Below are 23476 nucleotides of genomic sequence, written 5' to 3'. Positions count from 1 at the left end.
AAATGCCCGCTACCAGAACAATTAGGTTTTTGTAACCTTGTGTTTGTGTGTAACCTTACGCTCATGGTGTACAGACGTTTGACAGGGGGCGAAAATGGAACTGTCACAATTGGTGTTAGATGGTTTAATACTGGCAGGCGATGCTGCTCACGTGAATGACAAAGGGTTTTCTGTTCTTGTAACACGAGCATTCGATGGTTTGATCGACGACCGACATAAAAACCTCATTGCCAGTATGAAAACAGTAGAATTTCCATAAAAAGTTGCAAAGGCGCTTGGTTGTGACTAAAAAATATTCACAGCCTTCTCTTTTATTATACATTTAAACACGAGGTCTTAATTTTCGCACAGAAGTGGAAGTGTGTCTGGGTCATCTGTTTTATCTTGCCATATCCATGCTTGTCTTGTAACCTGTGAATAATCTGTGAAACATCATGTATTAAAAGTTAAACTTCAATTGGCATAAAAAATGCAACCAATTCAGTCACATGCTCCATAACCAGTCCAGTCATTGACATTCAGTCACTTATGAAAAAAGAATGTCCAACTTTTTGTATTTGTTACTTAACTGCCAAAAGCAGCATTATTGAGAACTCGAGTTATTGAAGTCAATTACAGTCGGTCAGGTAGTTCCGGATCGCTAGCGTAAATAATGGTGTAAATATTTTTAAAAGAAAGCAATTTCTTTCAAAATACTTGGATTGTTGAGGTAAAATATTTCATCTTTCAGGCCATAGGAGGTTTTGGCGTGACGTCACAAGAGGGGTTTTCCGTTACTAAAAATAGATTGGCCGTCAAACCTCTCGATCGCGGCCATTTACATTGTATTAGAGAAAAGGTCGTCGGAAGACTTAATACTGACAATTTCACAAAACAAGACTATAAATTCCCGTTTTCTTTCTTAAAGTAGGACTTAAATAAAAGATAATTCAAAAATAACAAGACATATAATAATTTGATTATAATTATAAGTGGTGTGGATGCGATAGTGTTATTTTTCATCAGCGATAGACATGTATTGTTATAGGTGCATTGTTATAAAACAAAGCCCTAAAAAAAGCGCTATACATTACAATCTTTCAATGTAGTTTTAATTTTCTTTTACACTGAATGAATTTTCGTTTGGTTTTACATTGAATGAAATAATTAATAAAATTTAGCATTCAAATGGAAAAAAAAAACCTGCATATTTTGAAAATTGAACTGTCGATCTTTACATGTTGATTGAAAACGATTTACTAGTGATAATGAGCGATACAAATCTAGCATTTAATGATACCATAAATTATACATTTTAATTATTTTACGCAAGTATTTTACATCCCTACTATGATCAAACGTTATTGCTTGTTTTCATGAGGATGTTTCGAACATTGCAGTAACGCATGATCTTTACAAATTATAGCAGAGTTTACATTTGCAGGTACCCGTTAAATATGTTAATTGTGTAGCAGTAAATCAGTACAATATTTTAAATTTATAGTTATTAAACACTTTATTGTTATGCTTAAACTGGCTTATATATATACACTGTACAGTTCCTGTTGATCCATTTATGAAAAATGTATATTTTTTAAATATGTTCAAATATTTTATTAAAGTTACTGTTAAGTATTTTGTATTTGGCTTAAATGACTGCTCAATATGCCAAGAAATAACCTGGAGGTATCATAAATTGTGTTTAATGACCAGACACATGTGGTTTATTCAGGGTATAGGTTCCCAGATTTATGACACCCTGTTTTGTTAGTAATTGTCTGGTGTGAACAATTAAATAAAAACAAATTTATCAAGAGAATTTAGTTAATCTGTAACAAGGTAAGTTTTTACAGACAAATAGATTCAAATCAGTTTCTAAATGTTGATTACATGAAATCAATCTATTGTTGTTTATTTTCGTCCTTATTTGTGTTCGTTCATTGAATTTAATTGATTCTGAAAGAATTTCAATTTCTGAGTATTTTGTTGTTCTTAAAAATGGTCGCGAATATGTGTCAAGTAGATATTATTATGATAACCTTATCACGATGCGGTTCATCAAATGCAAACAATAGCGACATGGCCGCAGTGTTGACGGCCAAAATTCGAGCATGCGCAAACGTGACGTCATTATCGGAATCCCCAAAACCTCCTATATTAATTTATTAATACTTACCAATACATTTCTGATGCCAATTTGAACTTATTCACTTGCATAAAGTCGGCTAGTTCTGAATCGAGTGTGGTAATTTCGGATCACTCGGACTATTGGGAAGATGTAGGTCAGGGATCTTCTCAAAACTTATTTTTGCTGTCAACAATTATTTTGACTGTCAAAACAAATGATGCATGTACTAAATAAAACATCAGATAGGTTCGTTTGTTTCAGTTTAATGACTGTTTGACAATTTAAAAAACAACATAGGGTGTGTGTCTGTACACAGGAGAATAAAGCTGTTGGAAAGTATTTATGTTTTGATTTGAAATTGATTCTTCTGTATTATTGGTTATATAAAACAAACACTAATTCTCAATACAAGCAATTTATTGATAAACTCAAGATACCTTCTTGGGAAATAACATAACATTTAACAACAATAGAATCACAATAATGTACAAACTGTATGAAAATATGACATATATGGCTATGGCTAGAACATTTTATGTATGACTAGAAAATATTTTTATAACTAAGGTCCTAAAAAATACAGAACTTTATATGAATGTATTTATAACAAGAGATGTGTTTGTCAGGAACAATGCCCCCTATTGCGCCTCTTTGATTTTTTAAATCATTTGGCAAGTACAGATAATTATCTCCCTTTAAAGCTTATTACTTCCTTGGATTAGCTTTTTTGACCTTGAACAATGACCTTGACCTTTCACCATTCAAAATGTGCAGCTCCATGAGATACACATGCATGCCAAATATCAAGTTTCTATCTGAAATATTGCAAAAGTTATAAAAAAACTTTAAAGGTTAAAGTTTTGGGACAGAATGACAGACAGGCCAAAAACAATATGCCCATATCATTCGATCCGGGGGGCATAAAAATGACAACTGAAAATAAACAAGTACCTCTGGAATGCATTTGCTAATAAAAGGATCACAATAATGTAAAAATATATAAAAGCATCCATAAATAGTATAACATAAACCAGTTCCTCTGGAATAAATTTTCAAAAGAAATGGAAAATAATACTAGATATCTAGTTAATTTTTTGGTAAATAACATAGTATGATAACATGTAACAATAATAGGATCACAATAATGTAAAAATAATGTAATACAAGTATCCAAAAAAAAACAACATAAACAAGTACCTCTGGGATAAAAATGGTAAAGAAATGGAAGACAATACTAGATATCCAGTTAAATTTTTGGTAAATAACATATTATGGCAACATTTAACAATAATAGGATAGCAATAATGTAAAAATATATAAAAGTATCTGCTTCAGCCTCTTTGCCAATGACTGTGCAGAGCACTTGTGCTTTTTAGGACCCATCAGTCCAACTTGACAATTATCTGAAAAGCAAAATCACAGCATAAATACACATTAAAAATAGGATAAATATTTAAAATATTATCTCCTTACAGCACTAGTAACATCTTACCATTATTTATTAATCTATATTTTCTCTATAGTACAGTTTTCAGCACTCCGCTGGTCTTTTATTATTCCGCTATTATACCTTAAAATGTTATAACTTATTACTAAACACATAAACATACAAACAAACCAAGATGCATGCAACAAATGCTTACATGTACTGTATGTGTTAGCCTTGACCTTTGGACTTAGACCTAGTGCCTCATAACTGGTTTGCATAATAGATCTCAATCAGATGCAAGAACATGTAAAGTTTGGAGAACCAGGTCCATGAAGTTTCATTTTATGAGCAATGTTAAAGTTTTAGGGCAGAAAGGCATACAGAATAAACAAAATTGAATCTTATTCTCTGTATTTCTCCACATTGAAGTAACAAAATAGTATTACAAGTATTATGTAATAATTCCAATGAAACATTATATCAAATTTATGAGAAACTAGGCACTTTTCCTTTCATATATATATATATATATATATATTTCATATATAATTGATATATATATATACAAAAACTTGTGTGGTAGCTAGAGCTTTAAAATATTACTAACACAGTATTTAAACAATAATAAACTGTTTTGAGATTTTCCCCAATCAGCTGATCCGCAACTGACATGTACACGAGGTGCAATTTCCATGCTTTTCTTTCCATTAATCATAAACATATACTCAAATCACTCACAGGAATTTAAAAATAATAATAAACAAACAAATTCATACCAAATGTACAAGCATTTACCAAGAAAATGTGCTTATAAACGTTTTTTAATTGATGACGCGTGTTATAGACAGAAGTTGCGACGGTAAAATGACACGACTGTGATAGTTACCAAAGTGTGATTTTTAAAAAAAACACCGTTGAAATAAGAAGCAAAACTGTGTTATTGCTTGAAATTGATCACATTTTCCAAAAATCGCAGTTATATCGATATGGCAATATCTTTTAGACTAATATTTTAATTAAACCATAGAGTTAATTCGGAATTACCCGAGATCCGGAACTACCCGATCGACTGTACTGGAACAAATTCGGCCAGTGCAAGCATGTCGCAATTAAAGGGGCCTTTTCACAGATTTTGGCATGTATTGAAGTTTGTCATTAAATGCTTTATATTGATAAATGTTAACATTGGGTCTAAAAATCTCCGGTAAAAAAAAAGAATACAATTAAAGAATTTAAAAAAAAGTACCCCTCAACAGGGCTTGAACCACTGAACCCTGGAGACATGGAGCAAAATCTATATACCGCTCTATCCATTAGACCATCCGCTCCCATTATGTGACAATAGTGTTTTTAACTTTACATATGCAATCCTCATAGTATCAAAAAATATAAGGACAAAAACAGAATATTCCAAATTATTCAATCGTTTCGCGTTGCAACGCTTTATAATTTTCTGGTTTTTAATTCAAAAGATGCATAATGGATTTTTTAGAGCATGGTAAATGTTCAATATTACTGTTTCCTTACAAAAATCATAACTTCAAGGAAAATGTGTGAATCTGAAACTTTTGTTTTCAATTTTGTCAATTTATCAAAGAGTGAAAAGGCCTCCTTAAGAGCATCATATCATTAATTTGCCTATTAACAAGAGCAGATGTGAAAAAAAGTTTAACTCTAAGGATGCATCATCAGTTTCAGCTTGGTAGGGCACTTGGACACGCTTACTATTGAAGTTTTATTTAATGATATTGATTTCTGTTATTCTGACTAGTTTTTTTGTGCAATTTTTTGTTTGCAAAAGGTAAAGTTTCATTTGAAAATAACAAAGCAAATAGCTTAAAAGAGCTTTTCGGTGTACTTTCATCTTTTTAAAACATGTTTGACCTTTGCAGTGTAAGGCATATATTTCAGAATGCCATCCTCCCTGAAAAACGATCGAAGGGTAGCCAATGTCATCAACAAATAATGGTGCCTTTAAAGTGGCGAAATTAAGGTGGATTATATTTTTTGAGCCAGTGGTCAGCCTGATTTTTGTGTTTTTGTTAAGCAACCAAGTTCCAATGCTAGATTGCATGCATACTTTTAATCAAATAAATTGTCTTTGTTATCAATTATTATGCTTGAAGACTTTTCTAACGCAATATGCATTTGGACACTTTTCAAACTTGTTCATCTCAGTTATGAGTAAAGATTTTGATTAAAACATACATGCCAGACGTCCTGATCTCGACAGGAAAGTCCTGTTTTGTGGGAAGAAAAAATGAGAGCAATACTACTCGCCCCTGCGTCGGCGTTGGTTAAAGTTTTTTATAAAGTCAAATAATTTTAACACTATTAAAGATAATTAACTCAAACTTGGAATGCTTCTTTATGGCAACAAGACAATTGTGTAGGTCAAGGTGCATAACTCTGTCAGCATTATTTTTAGAGTTATGCCCCTTTTTATAATAAGAAAATTTAAAATGTGTTAAGTTTTGTGTTTAGGTCCACTTTCTGCCCTAGGTATCAAAGCTATTGCTTTCATACTGGCAACACTTACTAACTATCATAAGAGGACTGTGCTGGCAAAGTTATGTAACTCTTACTGGCATTTCGACAGAATTATGGTCCCTTTTATACTTAGAAAATTCCAAAGTTTGAACAATGTTTGTTTTGGTCCCTTTTACTCCTAAAGTATAATAGCTATTGCTTTCAGACTTGGAACACTCGCTAACTATCATAAGTGGACTGTACAGGACAAGTTGCATAACTCTGGTTATCATTTTGATGGAATTATGGCCCTTTTTTGACTTAATAACTTTGGGTATTTTGTTAAATTTTGCGTTTAGATGCACTTTACTTCCAATGTATCAAGGCTATCGCTTTCAAACTTCAAATACTTTCTTACTATCATGAGGGCACTGTACCTGGCAAGTGGAATTTACCTTGACCTTTGAATGACCTTGAATCTCAAGGTCAAATAAATAAATTTTACTTAAATGGCTATAACTTCTTTATTTAGGATCAGATTTGATTCATAATTTGACAAAACAACACTTACCTGATATACCACAATGAACTCCACTCAAACCATCCCCCACTCCTCCCCCTCCCCAGAATCCCCCCCCCCCCCCCAAAAAAAAAAACCACTATTTTTTTTTTCTTTTCTTTTTTTCTTATTTTTTAAATATCATCTAATAAATTACCCCCCCCCCCCCCCCCCACACACACACACATTATTCCCCGTCTCCTACCCTATTTGATAGCTATTGCTATCAAACTTGAAATTTAATCTTATTAGTTTGTTTTATGTTTTTACAAATGTTCAATAGATTGTGGAAAATATACCTGATCTCAGAATAGTCTATAATGTACAACTATTTTAAAACATAAGCGATCAATATGTTTCAATTATGGTCCTCTTCCACTTAGATTGTGACTATATTACCTTGAACTTATTGAATATGAACAATTTCCACATGATAGTTTACCTTATACTGTCAAGCACTCGAAAAGTCGAGCGAGCTGTCTTCTGAAAGCTCTTGTTATGATAGGGGTCTCTAATTGCTATTGATAAGAGTCCAAATGATTAGACATAATCAACAGATGTACACCACCCTCATATTTACTATCTATAGATGCATCATAGTGAAATAAAAGCAAACTACTTTGTATTTTATGGCCTTATCAAGTCCAAGTATGTGATTATCTGTGAGGCTAAAAAACCTGTCAAAACATTGATTTTGTATAGCAAACAAATGCTGACTGATAATAATTGATGTTTCACATAAATTTACTTTCATTTCGACTGCTTTTCAGAAAATAGTTTGTACATATTGCATCAATATAAATTTAGAGTCAATTGACGATTGGTTGAATAAAAACAGTGCTCGAGGCGGGCACATCACATTACACGATTTACATGTGTTCAATTTGGGCCCCTGTCCCGATTGGATGTCAAATATAGGCATGCCTTTGGAATCATCTGCATAGTGCTCTTGTGTATTTACTTCTGAAAAATGGAGAACATTTGTGCTTGTGAAATTCTTAAACACATTTATTGTCAATATTGGCCACAAATTATGAGTTTTTGTAAGTAATGTACTGATGACTGATTACAGTAAAGGTGGCATGAATGATCATTTTAGGTGTCCCGCTTTTTGGTCAAAAGTCCCAACATTTTTTATGGAAACTCTGGTTTTCAACCTGAAAAATTCTGGCATGTGACTGTGATTTAAATTTGTAAATGAGATTATTTGATTACATTCTGTGCAATCTCATGATAAAATCATTTATCCATGCTGATCAGATGCTTTAGCATGTGGGATCGGTAGCCTGCAATAGCGTTTGAGTGTTTGAGCTCCTGCATATTCATTTAATTGTTTTAATTAGTTTTATGTATATCTGGTCAAAGGACCCACATAAAAAGATGAACTTGCAATCAAATCAGAAAAACATCGCATTTCACCATTTTCGCAGATGACATCATACCTACCCCATGTGCTGAGTTTTCTGATCATCACGGATGATTGGTTTTATAGTGAACTTGCCCAGAATGTAGTCAAATGATCACAGGTAAAATTTAAATACAAAATCTTTACTCATATTGGAGATGCATGTATTCAAGTTTGAAAACTGTTTCGTTTGAAAATCTCTAAGTGTATATGCAGCTGTGTCACAGAGCATTTGGGTATTTTAAATGATCAATTTTTGTTAGATATGGAAACTTGCTTTTAAGTAGAAAAATGGGTTTAATTAATTTAAAGATGATCTTGTAAATTGCTATGTTTCAGGCATGAATTCATGTTGGAAGCACTTAACAATAAAGGGTTGCTTCACTCAAACCTCATTTATACAGAAGAAAGAGGTTTTAAAAAAATCTTAAATCTTATAACTTTTTGCTTATATCTGTAACATCCATAATTATTTTGATTGCGTAATTGTTTTGATTGCAGAGGATCCTTCATTCAGAGGAGAAGACCAGGCTGTGGTGAAGGAAGTGTATGCAGCACTTGTCACGCTGGTTGCTGAGGCCGCAAAACATGATCTAGATACCTCCTCTATCAGGTATGGTAAATTTCACTACTAAAAATTTTGAGCCTGGCAAAGTTCTAGCTGCAGAAGTTGTGTCTGTGGGAAAGATAACCAAACACTTGCTGCTATGTTACATAATGTATTTTCTTGCATATACATGCTAACTCACTCATGTCCGATATGCTAACTTTAACTGTTCATTGATGACAACTTTTTAACAATTTCAAATTTGTGCAGATATTATTATTATCAAACCTTGGCAGTGTTTTGTTTTCATCATTTTGGGAATGGGCCTGGGTCTCTTTGGATTGGGATTATTCCCAGCATTTTGACTTAAATTGGGAAAAGTTGAGTTGTTGGGTTTTTTTTGCTAAAAAATGTTTCTTAATTAAGAATAAATGTGTTGTCAGTATTATAGATCTAAATAATTTTATATTTTTTTTAAGCCTTCATTTGGGAATGTTTAGCCGTTTGGGTAAAAATATAAACTTTTTAGCTCACCTGAGCTGTGCTCATGGTGAGCTTTTGTGATCGCCTTTTGTCCGTCGTGCGGCGTTGGGCGTCAACATTTGCCTTGTGAACACTCCAGAGGCCACATTTATTGTCCGATCTTCATGAAACTTGGTCAGAACATTTGTCCCATTGATACCTCGACTGAGTTCGAATCTGGGTCATGCTGGGTCAAAAACTAGGTCACTAGGTAAAAAAAAAGAAAAACCTTGTAAACACTGTAGAATTCACATTTGATGCCCAATCTTCATGTAACTGTGTCAAAATGTTTGTCTTAATGATATGTTGGTTGATTGGAAAAATGGTTCAGGTCCATTGAAAAATATGGCCGCCAGGGGGCGGGGCAGTATTCCTTATATGGCTACATAGAAAACTTGTGAACACTCTAGAAATCACAATTTTAGCCCAATCATCATGAAACTTGGTCAAAACATTGGTTTCATTGATATCTCTGATGAGTTTGAAAATGGTCCAGATCGGTGAAAAAACATGGCCACCAGGGGGCGGGGCAGTTTTCCTTAAATGGATATAGTAAAACCTTGTTAACACTCTAGAAGCCACATTTATTTCCAATCTTCATTAAATGTCAGAAGATTGGTCTGTATGATATCTTGGATGAGTTCGAAATGGTTACGTTTGCTTGAAAAACATGGCTGCCAAGGGGCGGGGCATTTTTCCTTATATGGCTATAGTAAAACCATGTGAACAATCTAGAGGCCACATTTATTGTCCAATCTTCATGAAATTTGGTCAGAAGATTGGCCTCAATGATATCTTGGATGAGTTCGAAAATGGTTACTTTTGCTTGAAAAACATGGCTTCCAAGGGGCGGGGCATTTTTCCTAATATGGCTATATATGGCTATAGTAAAATCTTGTTAACACTCTAGAGGCCACATTTATTGTCCGATCTTCATGAAACTTGGTCAGAAGATTCATCATAATAATATCTTGAACAAGTTAAAAAAATGATGCCGGTTGGTTGAAAAACATGGCTGCCAGGGGGCTGGGCATTTTTCCTTATATGGCTATAGTAAAACCTTGTTAACACTCTAGAGGCCACATTTATTTTCCGATCTTCATGAAACTTGATCAGAAGATTTGTCCTAATAATATCTTGGATGAGTTTGAAAATGGTTTTGGTTGCTTTAAAGATATGGCCAGCAGGGGGCGGGGCATTTTTCCTAATATGGCTAAATTAAAATATCATGCTTTTGTAAAACCTTGTTAACACTCTAAAGGCCACATTTATTGTCCGATCATCATGAAACTTGGTCAGATGATTTGTCCCAATGATATCTTGGATGAGTTTGAAAATGGTTCCGGTTGGTGGAAAAACATGGCCGCCAAGAGGGCGTTGCATTTTTCCTTATATAGCTAAAGTTAAACCTTGTTAACACTCTAGAAGCTGTATTTATTGTATGATCATCATGAAACTTTGTCAGAAGATTTGTCCCAATGATATTTTGGACAAGTTCGAAAATGGTTCCAGTTGCTTGAAAAACATTGCCACCAGTGGGCGGGTAATTTTTCCTTATATGGACTTATGAATCTTCATGAAACTTTGTCAGTATATTTGTTTAAATGATATCTTTGATGTGTATAAAAACGATTCTGGTTTGTTGAAAAACGTGGCTGCCAGGGTGTTCACTAGTAATGAAAGTTGGTAAGAACATTTTGGGCTGCACAGAACAGGTCAGTTCCTTTGAATCTCAGGTAAGTGAATTTGGGCCTTTCAGGCCCTCTTGTTTTCTATTTGGAATGTGGCAGAATACGGCACTCTATTTTGAACGAAAAAAAACACTGCTTTTATGTGTCAAAGGAATGTTGAATAATTCAATTCACTAGAAAATTGATCATGAGTACGCTGGAGATAAAACTTTTCAGTACAAATTTGTTTAATGTATATATGTATGTAATAGTTATAAGCCTTTGTTTCTTCCAAAAGTGACCATAACCGTATACAGTTGTCACTGTAATTCATTTACAATGAAAACTTAGTACCTCATATCCCATATTAAGTGGCCCCATCTGTATGTATCTTCCAAGTGTTGTTGTTGTATTCAAACACGTTTTGGGTTGTACAGAGTATATACTTATGAAAATATTTGTAAATGAATAAAAAAAATATGTACAACTAGAAATGGCGCAGCAGAGGCCGACGCGTATCCCCACCCCGCATGTTTGACCCAGGGGGCGCCCCAGAATTTGTAATGGGGCCATGCATAGTTGAGATCGACCATATTGTCATAAGAGATGTTCAGTATCAATTGGAAGTAAATCTGTGTAGAAATGAAGAAGTTAATGTAAAATAGCATAAAACAAGAGATGTGTTTGTCAGAAACACAATGCCTCCTACTGTGCCGCTTTGATTTATTAAAACAATTTATATCATTTGGCAGGTTCATTAATTACCTCCCTTTAAAGCTTATTACTTCCCTTGGATTTGTTTTTTTTACCTTTGACCTTGAAGGATGACCTTGACCTTTCACCACTCAAAATGTGCAGCTCCATGAGATACACTTGCATGTCAAATATCAAGTTGCTATCTTCAATATTGCAAAAGTGATGGCCAATGTTAAAGTACATAAAATAAAAAAATGAGTGAAAATCTCTGACCCGGCCCAACCCCAACCCCCATTACTTTTTACCCAGTGGTCTGATCAAAATTCCAAATAGTGCAGGGTCGCGAATACGCTCATAGCTACCATGTTTGTAAGTTTCAAGGTTCTATTGCTTATAGTGTAGGAGGAGATAGTGGCCAGTACGGACGGACAGACAGACAGACGGCGGAGATAATCACAATAACCCCGCGCTTTTCAAAAAGCGTAGGGATAATTACATAAATTTACCTCAGTGTTGAGCTGTATTCTTCTTTTCATCTGCTAATTTGTGAATAATTTCCTTTCTTTTTAGTAGTTATAACTGTCTTCACACTAACGATAAGCCTAACATTTCATGGCTTGTGAATTGTTATTCCAGTTATAAATAGAAATCAATAAATAATTTATTAAAGCTATTGGATTTTTTATCAGTATCTTTGAACACATAATGATTTGTCTTGTGCTTTCAATATATATAACTATGGAGAATGTTTTAACACGCTTACATTTTGTGTAGTTTTGTCACCAACATTCTATAAATATTGTTTACAGTTTTGGTATATATATCCAAGTGTTCATTTTTTGTATAATCTGTATTCATGTGACTGTTGCAGTTCGTTGTTGGAAGAATGCAAATTCAACAATGAACGAATTGAAACATTCAACAAAATTTACACAGTGAGTATTATTAGAAAATAGTTTTTTTATGGTAAGTGGTTATCACCTCAATAAATGACATCAAGAGATATGGCCGTTTCACACAAAGGGACCGTCCTCTGTGAAAAGGGGATTTAATTCATATGCGTAAAATGTCATCCCAGATTAGGTATGACACTTTCCGCCTAAACTGGATTTTACTAAGAATAGACTATCTTTAAACGAAAAATACTATACAAGAGGAAAGTTTCATCGTTGATTAGCCTGTGCATTCGGCACACTGTACGCACATGAATTAAACCCGCTTTTCACAGAGCACGGTCCGTATAATAATTCAATGTGTTAGCTGATATTTGATGTAATGTTCTAAATCCATAATGATTACAAGACCATTGATTTTCATTTTTTCCAGGCTAAGAAACAGTTAGTACAGATTTTGCTCAGTGGGTAAGTACCATATTTTGTGTGTTCAATTAAGTCTGTACAATCAAAATATGGATTTTTGGGTGTGAATCTGTTTTATAGAATCTGCTAACATTTCTGTTATTTTTACCATACAGTCCTTCACAGCTCTCAAGTAGCCATAGTATATGGTAGCTGCTCTCAAGTTGCTCTCAAGTTGTTAGTATTTTGCTATATGGTAGCTGCTCTCAAGTTGTTAGTATTTTGCTATATGGTAGCTGCTCTCAAGTTGTTAGTATTTTGCTATATGGTAGCTGCTCTCAAGTTGCTCAAGTTGTATTTTGCTATATTGAATCTTTGTTTGCTATGTTCTTTATTTACTCATAAGTTTGTTGACGCACTAAAATAATTGTTAAGCATAACTTTTGTATCTTCCGAATCCCAGAGTTTACGTTGTTATAAATCTCTGTAAATTTTTGGACAATTAAATTGAATCTTAATTCTACATTCTGCCGCATTGGTGCAGAAAGGTACTGTGTGCCTTCTTATTCAAATGTCACATGGAACCTTTTTGCACCAATGGGTCAAATTATGTGCTTTTATCCATGGACAAATACATAAGCAATTGATGGCCATTAAACCTGGCACCACATACAAGTATGTAGTAAGTGGAATGTATTAATTGAGTTATTTTTATGTCCCCCACCCACTATATCGGGGGACATATTGTTTTTGCCCTGTCTGTTGGTTGGTCTGTTGGTTTGCGCCAACTTTAACTTTTGCAATAACTTTTGCAATATTGAAGATAGCAACTTGATATTGGGCATGCATATGTATCTCATGGAGCTGCACATTTTGAGCGGTGAAAGGTCAAGGTCATCCTTCAAGGTCAGAGGTCAAATATATGTGGCCAAAATCGCTAATTTTATGAATACTTTTGCAATATTGAATATAGCAACTTGATATTTGGCATGCATGTGTATCTCATGGAGCCGCAAATTTTGAGTGGTGAAAGGTCAAGTTCAAGGTCATTCTTCAAGGTCAAAGGTAAAAAAAAAAGCGGTGCAGAAGGGGACATAGTGTTTCTGACAAACACATTTCTTGTTTAACACTGCTTTTGTTAATTAACCCTTTCCCCCATAAGAAGCAAAGTGAACATGATTTTATTGTTTGCTATTGAAATGTTGTCTTAACCCTTTCCCACTCAGAGGCAAAGTGACAATGGCTATGTGCAACCTGCATATAACCAGAACAGCCTGTGAGTAACTCGCAAGACCTTTCTGACTAAATGCAAGTTTAAAGGCTTCATTTCAAACCATTTGATACTGATGAGCAGCAAACAGCATGAAACCTGAACTGACTGCAAGTTACTCTTTACTTTGTGTCTGAGTGGGAAAGGGTTATGACAACATTTCAAGAACAAACAATACAATTATTATTTCAACAGACTATTTTAGTTCTTTAAGGTTTACACTACAATATAACAAATACTTACCAGCAGTAACTTGATGTTATACCTAAGAATATCTTAACATCATTGTGATAGATATTATGTAAATATTTTCTTAAAAATTTTGGACACAGTATGTTTGCAAAGATTTTTTTGTTTCTAAATCTAATATTGGAAAACTAAGAGCACTAGCAATGTCTTGATTTAAACATTTCATTGTCAGTTTCATGGTATAGTTCCTTTTAAAGATTCATAAATTCCTGTGGCTTAACAATAAACATGTTATTACAAACCTTTGTCTTAAGCAATGTTTTTTGTACAAAATGATTTTGCTAGCACAACATCAAAGGCAAGCTTCTATGAACATAATATAGGATGTTTTCCTTTTTTCCCGGAACAATTTTGTGATAGCGTTTAAATCTCCAACGGTTTAATTTAGACAAGTTTGTCTTTATATCTCTGAATCAATGCACAATATAATAATTGCAGATGATTTTGTGTGGGAAACAAGAAATTATTTATAATGATTTAACTAAGTACACACAAAGTTTTTGATGATGTTTTAACTCAGTTAACAAAAAATTATTGATGATGATTGACCTCAGTAAACAAAAAGTCATTGATGATGATTTAACTCGTTAAACAACAAATCATTGGTTATGATTTACCTCGTAAAACAACAAATCATTGGTTATGATTTACCTCGTAAAACAACAAATCATTTGTTATGATTTACCTCAGTAAACAACAAATCTCGTAATTCACCTCATTAATAAAACAATTTTATGTGATGCTTTCTTATTTCCTTTCAGGGTAGGGACCACACCACGTCATATTGTTGATGTTGATTGGAGGCTTGACTATTATATTAAGGTAGGATAACAGGCTGCTAGGGTGGAATGAACTGGTGCCTTGATTACTTACTCTTATCTCTATCACCTGCCGATTGCCATGACCTCAACACCATGACCAGTCCTAGAATATTCTTGATCTTAACCGTTCAATTAATAGGAATTCTAAACTGAAATTATACAAGCAATCTCATGGGTCAATATTTAAGTTGCGAATAAACTTTTTCATGTTTGACATTGACTTTTGAACTACGGCAACTCTTTTATTCCATACTCAAAGTTAAACATCACAATCTAGGAATTGTTAATCAACTTGCACAAAAAATCACCTTGTGGCATACTATTTCATGGCAGTGAATCAATAGAACAACCAATTTTTTTAGATTATTTATATTAGTAAACAAGCAAATTATACTTTGCGGTGGTCATAAGGACTGCAAAGGTAGATGTTCCTTCAATATATTTAAGCATTTTTTCAACAGAGGTGGAGTCAATGTCAAGGGCATGGCACTGAGAGCAGTAGGTGGCAAAACAATGCATCATATATATGGGCCTTCAATTGCTATGTTTTTGCCCTTGCTTCATAATTTACTTTGTCAGCAGCTTCAATCTATCAGACAAGTGAAAGATATGCTTTAAAGCTTTTCCTCATTCTATTTGTTTGGTGAACTAACAATTATTTGTCAAAAAGGATCATGCAGGGGGTATTTCAGGCCCAATAGTAACAGTTCCATAACATTATTGTGTTAAACAGTTCCAATTTCTCAGACGTTTGACTACCCCGGTACAATGAATGTTAAAAATACTAGACTTCCTTAGAAACATGAAGGTACAACTGGTTCAGGGTTCATACACTTCTATATACTTTAAATTAATCAACACTGATACAAAATAAAAAATGCATTTTGGGAATTAAGGGTATTACCAAAGTTTTGAATCATGCTATATGTTTATTTTGAGAAAAAATCATGTGACAGTTCCATCTTATTTCAATATTACGATAGTCTCGAGGTACTTTTCAATCTATGATCAAGCAGTACCGGTACATTATGGGCCTGTCAAAGTATTAGCAGATGGTTGTATAATCTTATTACTAAGCTTATAGGAAAAAACAACTGTTCACACACGAAAAGTGGAGGAATTGGAGAATTTCCTTTTATTGCTTAATTGTGACCATTGCTGTATTTTCAGAACAACCATTTAGAGAAGGTCAATGAAGCTGTGTATCTGGTGTCATTAAAAACAGAGGTGAGTACCGGTACTTTGAACTTTTTTGAATTGGAACAATAATTGACACTTGCAATTATTAATGGACACAGAATTAACCCTTTACCACTTAGATATGTATTTTCACGCATTTGTAGTCCTTTAGAAGTTAAATTTAATTATGCCCCCCTTCGAAGAAGAGGGGGTATATTGCTTTGCTCATGTCGGTCTGTCGGTCCGTCCACCAGGTGGTTGTCAGATGATAACTCGAGAACGCTTGGGCCTAGGATCATGAAACTTCATAGGTACATTGATCATGACTCGCAGATGACCCCTATTGATTTTGAGGTCACTAGGTCAAAGGTCAAGGTCACGGTGACCTGAAATAGTAAAATGGTTTTTGGATGATAACTCAAGAACGCATACGCCTAGGATCATAAAACTTCATAGGTAGATTGATCATGACTTGCAGATGACCCCTATTGATTTTCAGGTCACTAGGTCAAAGGTCAAGGTCACGGTGACCCTTAATAGTAAAATGGTTTCCGGATGATAACTCAAGAATGCAAACGCCTAGGATCATGAAACATCAACGTTAGATAGATCATGACTCGCAGATGACCCCTATTGATTTTGAGGTCACTAGGTCAAAGGTCAAGGTCACGGTGACCCGAAATAGTAAAATGGTTTTTGGATGATAACTCAAGAACGCATACGCCTAGGATCATGAAACTTCATAGGTAGATTGATCATGACTCGCAGATGACCCCTATTGATTTTGAGGTCACAAGGTCAAAGGTCAAGGTCACAGTGACCCGAAATAGTAAAATGATTTTCGGATGATCACTCAAGAAGGCAAACGCCTAGAATCATGAAACTTCATAGGTAGATTGATCATGACTCGCAGATGACCCCTATTGATTTTGAGGTCACAAGGTCAAAGGTCAAGGTCACGTTGACCCTAAATAGTAAAATGGTTTCCGGATGATAACTCAAGAACGCATACGCCTAGGATCATGAAACTTCATCATTAGATAGATCATGACTCGCAGATGACCCCTATTGATTTTGAGGTCACTAGGTCAAAGGTCAAGGTCACGGTGACCTGAAATTAAAAAATGGTTTTCAGATGATAACTCAAGAACGCATACGCCTAGGATCATGAAACTTCATATATACATTGATGATGACTGGCAGATGACCCCTATTGATTTTCAGGTCACTAGGTCAAAGGTCAAGGTCACAGTGACAAAAAACGTATTCACACCATGGCTGCCACTACAACGGACAGCCCATATGGGGGGCATGCATGTTTTACAAACAGCCCTTGTTAAAGACCTTTCTTACTAGATTCAAGTTTTAAAGGTTTCATATACAACCATTTAGTCACACATTAATTTGCTAGTTGATATGTGTGAAGCCCTGTAGCAGCAAGACAAGTGGAACATGTTTTGTTGTTGTTATCCCCCGCCAAAGTCGGAAAGATATTGTTTTGGCGTTGTCCATCCGTCCGTCCGTCCGTAGCCATATATTGGAAGTGCTTTGGCGGATTTCATTGAAACTTGGTATGAGTATATATATGGATAAGAGGATGATGCACGTCAAATGGCATTGTACATCATCTGTTAATAACGGAGTTATGGCCCTTTGTATCTTGAAAAAATGCTTTTTTTGTGTGTCCGGAGCCATATCTTGGAAGTGCTTTGGCGGATTTCATTGAAACTTGGTATGAGTATATATACAGATAAGAGGATGATGCACGCCCAATGGCATTGTACACCATCTGTTAATAACGGAGTTATGGCCCTTTGTATCTTGAAGACAATGCTTTTTGGAGTGTCAAATCAAGGACTCTAGATGCTCAATATACGCTCCGGGGTCAAATATAACACTTTTGTGTCAAGAATCATATTGGCGGGAGATATCAATTCTACAAATTTGCTTGTCTTGTTGTTTTTAATATAAAAATAGACCATAACTCCAGTTGTATCTAAAACATGCATCACTAAATATAGAGATTCACAACTTCACATGCTGGTAAATATAGAACCTTTTTTAAGTTACATGCAACACAAGTGAAAATGAATTGTTTTGTTGTGTTCTAAAAGGACTCGAGAGCATTTATATAAGCCTTAGGCTTTCGATGCAATCGAGTTAAAAAAAATAGGTTTAAACTAAAGGCCTAACTCTGGTTGTGTAAAAAAAAATCAAGGTGAGCAATGTTATATGCAAATTGATATGTTTGCTTTTGTTTGTTTTTTGTTGTTTTTGCTTAAAATGGCCCTAAGAAAGTTTGTGTTGAATGTATCTGAACCAAAATACATTGGTGCAGCATTTCACACTGTGGTTAATATGTTTGTAGTGTTTCATCCATGTAGCATATATATGTTTAAGTTAAGCACAACAAAAAAGTGGGAAGGATGGTCTGATTGACAAAGGAAAATCTGTATACCTCCTTAAGTGGGGTCATACATTATATATTATGTTAAAACATTTATTTTACCTTTTCCCTCTCAGAGGCAAAGTTAAAATGGCTATGTGCAAACAGCATAAAACCAGAAACTCCTGCGAGTAACTCACAGTCTGTTCAGGATTAATGCTGTTTGCTGCTCATCAGTATCTCAGGGTTGGAAAAGAAGCATATACAAATTGAATCTAGTTAGAAAGGTCTTAAGTTATATTTAACTTTCTATGGGACTACAAATGCGTTAAAATCCGTATCTAAGTGGTAAAAGGTTAATTGATAAATATTAACAAACAAAAAAAGGTATTCAGGGCCTGGAATCAGATGTTTATGTTTATCTGCTTTGTGCAGGTTTCAGAGAGCCCCGGGTTGAAGGAGGTCCAGTTTTCCTGCACACAGGAGCAGCTGCAGGTATGGTCATAGTCTCAGTTGTCCCTTTACCCCTTAGATACATATTTTGATGCATTTGTGGTCAATTAGAAAGTGACATTTAAGTAAATACCTATATTACTAGATTCAAGTTTTTAAGGCTATATCTCCAAACCTTAGATACAGCAAACAGCATAAAACCTGAACAGTTACTTTCAGGCTGTTTTGGTTTTATGCTGTTTGCACTGACCATTTTCACTTAGCTTCTGAGTGGGAAAGGGTTAACTCTTTACAACTAAGATATGCCTTTGAAGTCCCTTGCAAATTAAATAAATTTAAATGAGCAGCAAACGGAATAAAATCTGAACACACTGCGAGTTACTTGTAGGCTGTTCTGGTTTTATGATGGTTGCATTTAGACATTTTTATTTCCTTCTGAGTGGGAGAGGGTTTACTTGGCCACTTAAGTGCTGTATACCGTGTTGCAAGTACATTCAATAGATTCAAGAAATTAATCATTTTACGCCGTTTGTTAAAATGGGTTGTTTTATGAGAATATCCGAGAAGGCGGGCAAGCGGGTGGTAATATTTGCCTGGAGCATAAGGTTGTCTAGCATGACTGTTTTTTCTTATAACTCACCAAAAGTTATCAGTATTAAGAGACGTAGTATCGTGTGCAACAAACAGGTCTCTTGGTCCAGAGTCAATCTCAAAGTTAAGGAATATGTACTTGACATTTTGCCTTGGTCACTTGTTATGTTATTTTAAATACATACTAGGATATATATTATTAATGGAATATTCTATTTAACATGGTTGTGGTGTACAGATGGGTTGCATTGCACTAATTGTGTGATTGTTTTCACTAACAAAATATGTGAAACAATCAACTTTTGCAATACAAACCACTAGATCGCTGCACTTGTGTAATCTTCTTCATTGATTTTATCCGCCTTTCTAAATGAGGCTATTTCGACTGGCCATTTTGTCTACCACTACAGTTGCTAATTGTAGCACTTAGATACTTGCTCATTTTTTTAATTCGATGAATTTTAATCCAACCACTTAATTTAGACTGCATGCCATTCAGATGAGATGTCTTGCACCTGAGTTTCCCATGGCGTAACGGTTATGGTAGCCACCATTTGACTAAGAGATCGCGGGCTTTGATACCCAATATGGAAGCATTCTAAAGAACAAATAAAAGACACATTGACAAAATACTGGTTTTTCCCAGCAAATGTATAATTGTTTTAAATTAAATATATGAGCCATGCTCTGTGAAAAAGGGGTTTAATGCATGTGCTTACAGTGTTGTCCCAGATTAGCCTGTGCAGTCCACACAGGCTAATCAGGGACAACACTTTCAGCCTAAACTGGATTTTTGCTAAGAGACTTTCTTTAAACAATAAAAATCTTAAAAGCGGAAAGTGTCGTCCCTGATTAGCCTGTGTGGACTGCACAGGCTTATCTGGGACAACACTTTACACACATGCATTATACCCCCCTTTTCACAGAGCATTGCCCATGTACAAATTAAGATTGCAGCTGCACCAGCAGGAGAAACCTAATAATAACATGGGGATCGTTATTAATCCCTGCTTAAGGTGGAGGGATATTTATCCCATTTTCACCGCGACATTGACGGTATAACACGTTGTGGAATATACTTGCTTGTATTCAACACTGTGGAATATACCTGTCGCGTGCACGGACTACTTTTTAAATGACGTCATGCGATATGCGCTAAAATTAGGTCGATATTGTTTGGTTCATTGATCGAATTTTAAGGTCACCCATGAAAAGAAAATGTGCATATTTTGCAGAAAAAAATATATATGACATATTCACCAAAAGAAATGTTGAAATAAAATATAAAATTACACGATTTTTGTTTTGTTATTTTTTTATTTATATTTACTTTACCACTGAATGATTTTTCATAAGAAACAAAGTCGACAAAACTTGAGCTTCAAAATTATACGACCTTCAACCTTTAAATCTAGTCATATGACATTATTTAGTGTAATGTGCATTGTTTATAACCAAAGCATATACTTTTGACATTTAACTTAAATATTAAGAATGTACAACAAGCCATACACATATCGCACAGTTCATGAATAATCTGCTATGTTTGCTTTCCTATTTAATTCACGTTAGGCATAGAGCTGTGTAAAGTATAAGATGGTAAAATAGCACCACACTGGAATTGGGAACGTCCCATTTGTACACGGGTATTTTCTACTCATTCATCTGTTGTGTACTTGAATGTTTTCCATTCTTTGTGTATTTATATATTAGATTATTTTTTCGTACAATAAGGGCATTTACCATAGATAAATAAAACAGTGTGCAAGTTTAAACATAATTATGTTTATATGCAGAAATCTGCAAATGCAACCGAGTTTACCAACGGCTATTATTAGATAAACTGCTCCGGTTCATTTGAACAGCAGTACTGTAATGTAGAGTACATGACGTAGCGTGTGACGAAGAAGAAAGTTTATCGCGTTCATAAACTCATTTGAATAAAGTGATAGAATGGCATAAGGGTCTTTATTTAACTATGCTAAAATAATTATTAATGACCCTAGATGCAAAATCGTCAATTATTGAGTTAAATGGATTATTAGATGGATTTTAAAGGATAACTAAAGGTAAGATACTAGTTCTTACGTGTTTTGATTTTTGTTTGTACTTTTGTCGTTCCCTGTTCTCGGGGAAATGATTTTAACATGGGCGCCATTGATGCATCGGATCACACACGGCATACCCATAACATTATATAAAAAACACGTTCTGCGCGTCCTTAAATTCATCGTCCGAAGTCGGAAAACGTATTGCCCTGTATATTTTGTCAAATAAAGTGTCAGTCGCTGCAATTGTCTGTTTACTCGTCAAAATTGTCAAGGTCTTCGATAGCTAAAGAAACTTCAGCGTACAGTTTATTTAGTATTGACAGACCTGTACAAAGTCGCGCCAGTCAAAAATCATAAAAAGCGACATTTATAGTTATGGTAGCCAGAACTAGGTCGTCGATGGTGTACATGTATGTTGACATCGACAGCATTTTGTCAGGAGCAATCGCCGCCATATTGGATTTTGATCATTTTCTTTCGAAAATAAAATAAATTATAGTAAAGTAAAATCTTTTTTTCGCGGTCGTAATGTGTTAAAATTCGCATACTGCGTAAAATTGAATGTAGGCATATGGTGATATTTTTACTTGTTTTACAGTTTGTGTGTGAATTTTTTAAAGACTATTTTGCGTACCAGAACAAATACATGTATATCACTACGCATGGTTACATTTGTTAGATTTTAAGCGCTTTTATGACTGAATTAAAATTATTGTTAAGGTTATTAGATCTATTTATGTTAAATGTCACGTTGAAAAAATCAAATGGGATAAATAGAATACTAGGATTAGCGTTGAATACAGAGAAGTTTATGTTGCTCGGCTCGAACACCGAAAGCGCTCGCCAAGGCTCGCGCTTCCGGCGTTCTAAGCCTCGCAACATAAACTTCTCTGTATTCAACGCTAACCTAGTATTCTCTATATATTGGCCTTGTCTGTTCGTCCGTTTGTCACAAAATTGTGAAATTGGCTGGTGATATCAATTGAACCAAGTTGTTTGTTCATGGTAAATTAATTGCCAAATAGTAACAAGAACTATTGATGTAAACAAGCTAATATCTTCACCTAACAGGTGGTATATTTAGCTCAGTTGTTTTAGGAGAAAACCCGAGGTATTGTCATAGCCAGCTTGTCCTGTCGTCCGCGGTCAGCCGGCGTCGTTTGCTAAAACCTTAACATTGGCTCTAAAATCAAAGTGCTTCCACCTACAACTTTGAAACTTCATATGTAGATGCACCTTGATGATTTCTACACGCCACATCCATTTTTTGGGTCTCTAGGTCAAAGTTCAAGGTCACTGTGACCTAAAAAAAAATGTAAACAATCTGACAATCTTTCATTTATTCAAAACTGCACCGGCAGCCGAGCGTTGGCACCCGTTATGCGGTGCTCTTGTTGTTCATCAAATCACTTAATTGCTTTGTTGTTGAATGTTAATGATAGAAGCTACATCCCTCAGTCAACACCTTTTATTTAGCTAGACATTATGGGTATGTCCTACATTGTCTTATTTCTTTTTCAGGACTTGGTAGGAAAACTCAAAGATGCTTGCAAATGCCTGGAGAAAATCAGCCAATCATAGTGAAGTTTAAGTGGGTTGGACCAATCATAATCATCATACGAAATGTGACATTTAAATTGTCACATGAAAGATATTAAACTGTTGATGGAGGAATGTTTGGCAGGAATGGACAAGTGACAATAGGAATTGTACCATATGTAAAAATTAAATGTGCAATATGTCCACTTCATTTTTGTATAAAATATATAGACAG

General features: G+C 34.7%; 1 protein-coding gene across 1 annotated transcript; it reads left to right on the top strand.

Annotated features, from left to right (window-relative positions):
- Positions 1-50: 50 nt before the first annotated feature.
- On the top strand, positions 51-23476 carry LOC127855589 (COMM domain-containing protein 3-like). Its single transcript, XM_052391330.1, has 8 exons — positions 51-233; positions 8471-8582; positions 12276-12339; positions 12731-12765; positions 14983-15043; positions 16213-16269; positions 19043-19102; positions 23224-23476. Exons 1-8 carry the CDS (start codon positions 95-97, stop codon positions 23281-23283), a joined length of 588 nt encoding a protein of 195 aa, XP_052247290.1. The 5' UTR covers positions 51-94; the 3' UTR covers positions 23284-23476.

This window comes from Dreissena polymorpha, chromosome 13, assembly GCF_020536995.1.
Source record: "Dreissena polymorpha isolate Duluth1 chromosome 13, UMN_Dpol_1.0, whole genome shotgun sequence".
NCBI classification, from domain to species: domain Eukaryota; kingdom Metazoa; phylum Mollusca; class Bivalvia; order Myida; family Dreissenidae; genus Dreissena; species Dreissena polymorpha.
Note: the sequence above shows the minus strand (reverse complement) of the source record. Positions and strands in the feature narration are given on the sequence as shown.

Excerpts from the sequence above, each read along its gene's own strand:
- LOC127855589 (XM_052391330.1), top strand. The coding sequence starts at position 95 with ATGGAACTGTCACAATTGGTGTTAGATGGTTTAATACTGGCAGGCGAT. Across the intron at positions 12,766-14,982 it reads GTACAGATTTTGCTCAGTGG|GGTAGGGACCACACCACGTC; the intron begins GTAAGTACCATA and ends ATTTCCTTTCAG. Across the intron at positions 15,044-16,212 it reads GGCTTGACTATTATATTAAG|AACAACCATTTAGAGAAGGT; the intron begins GTAGGATAACAG and ends CTGTATTTTCAG.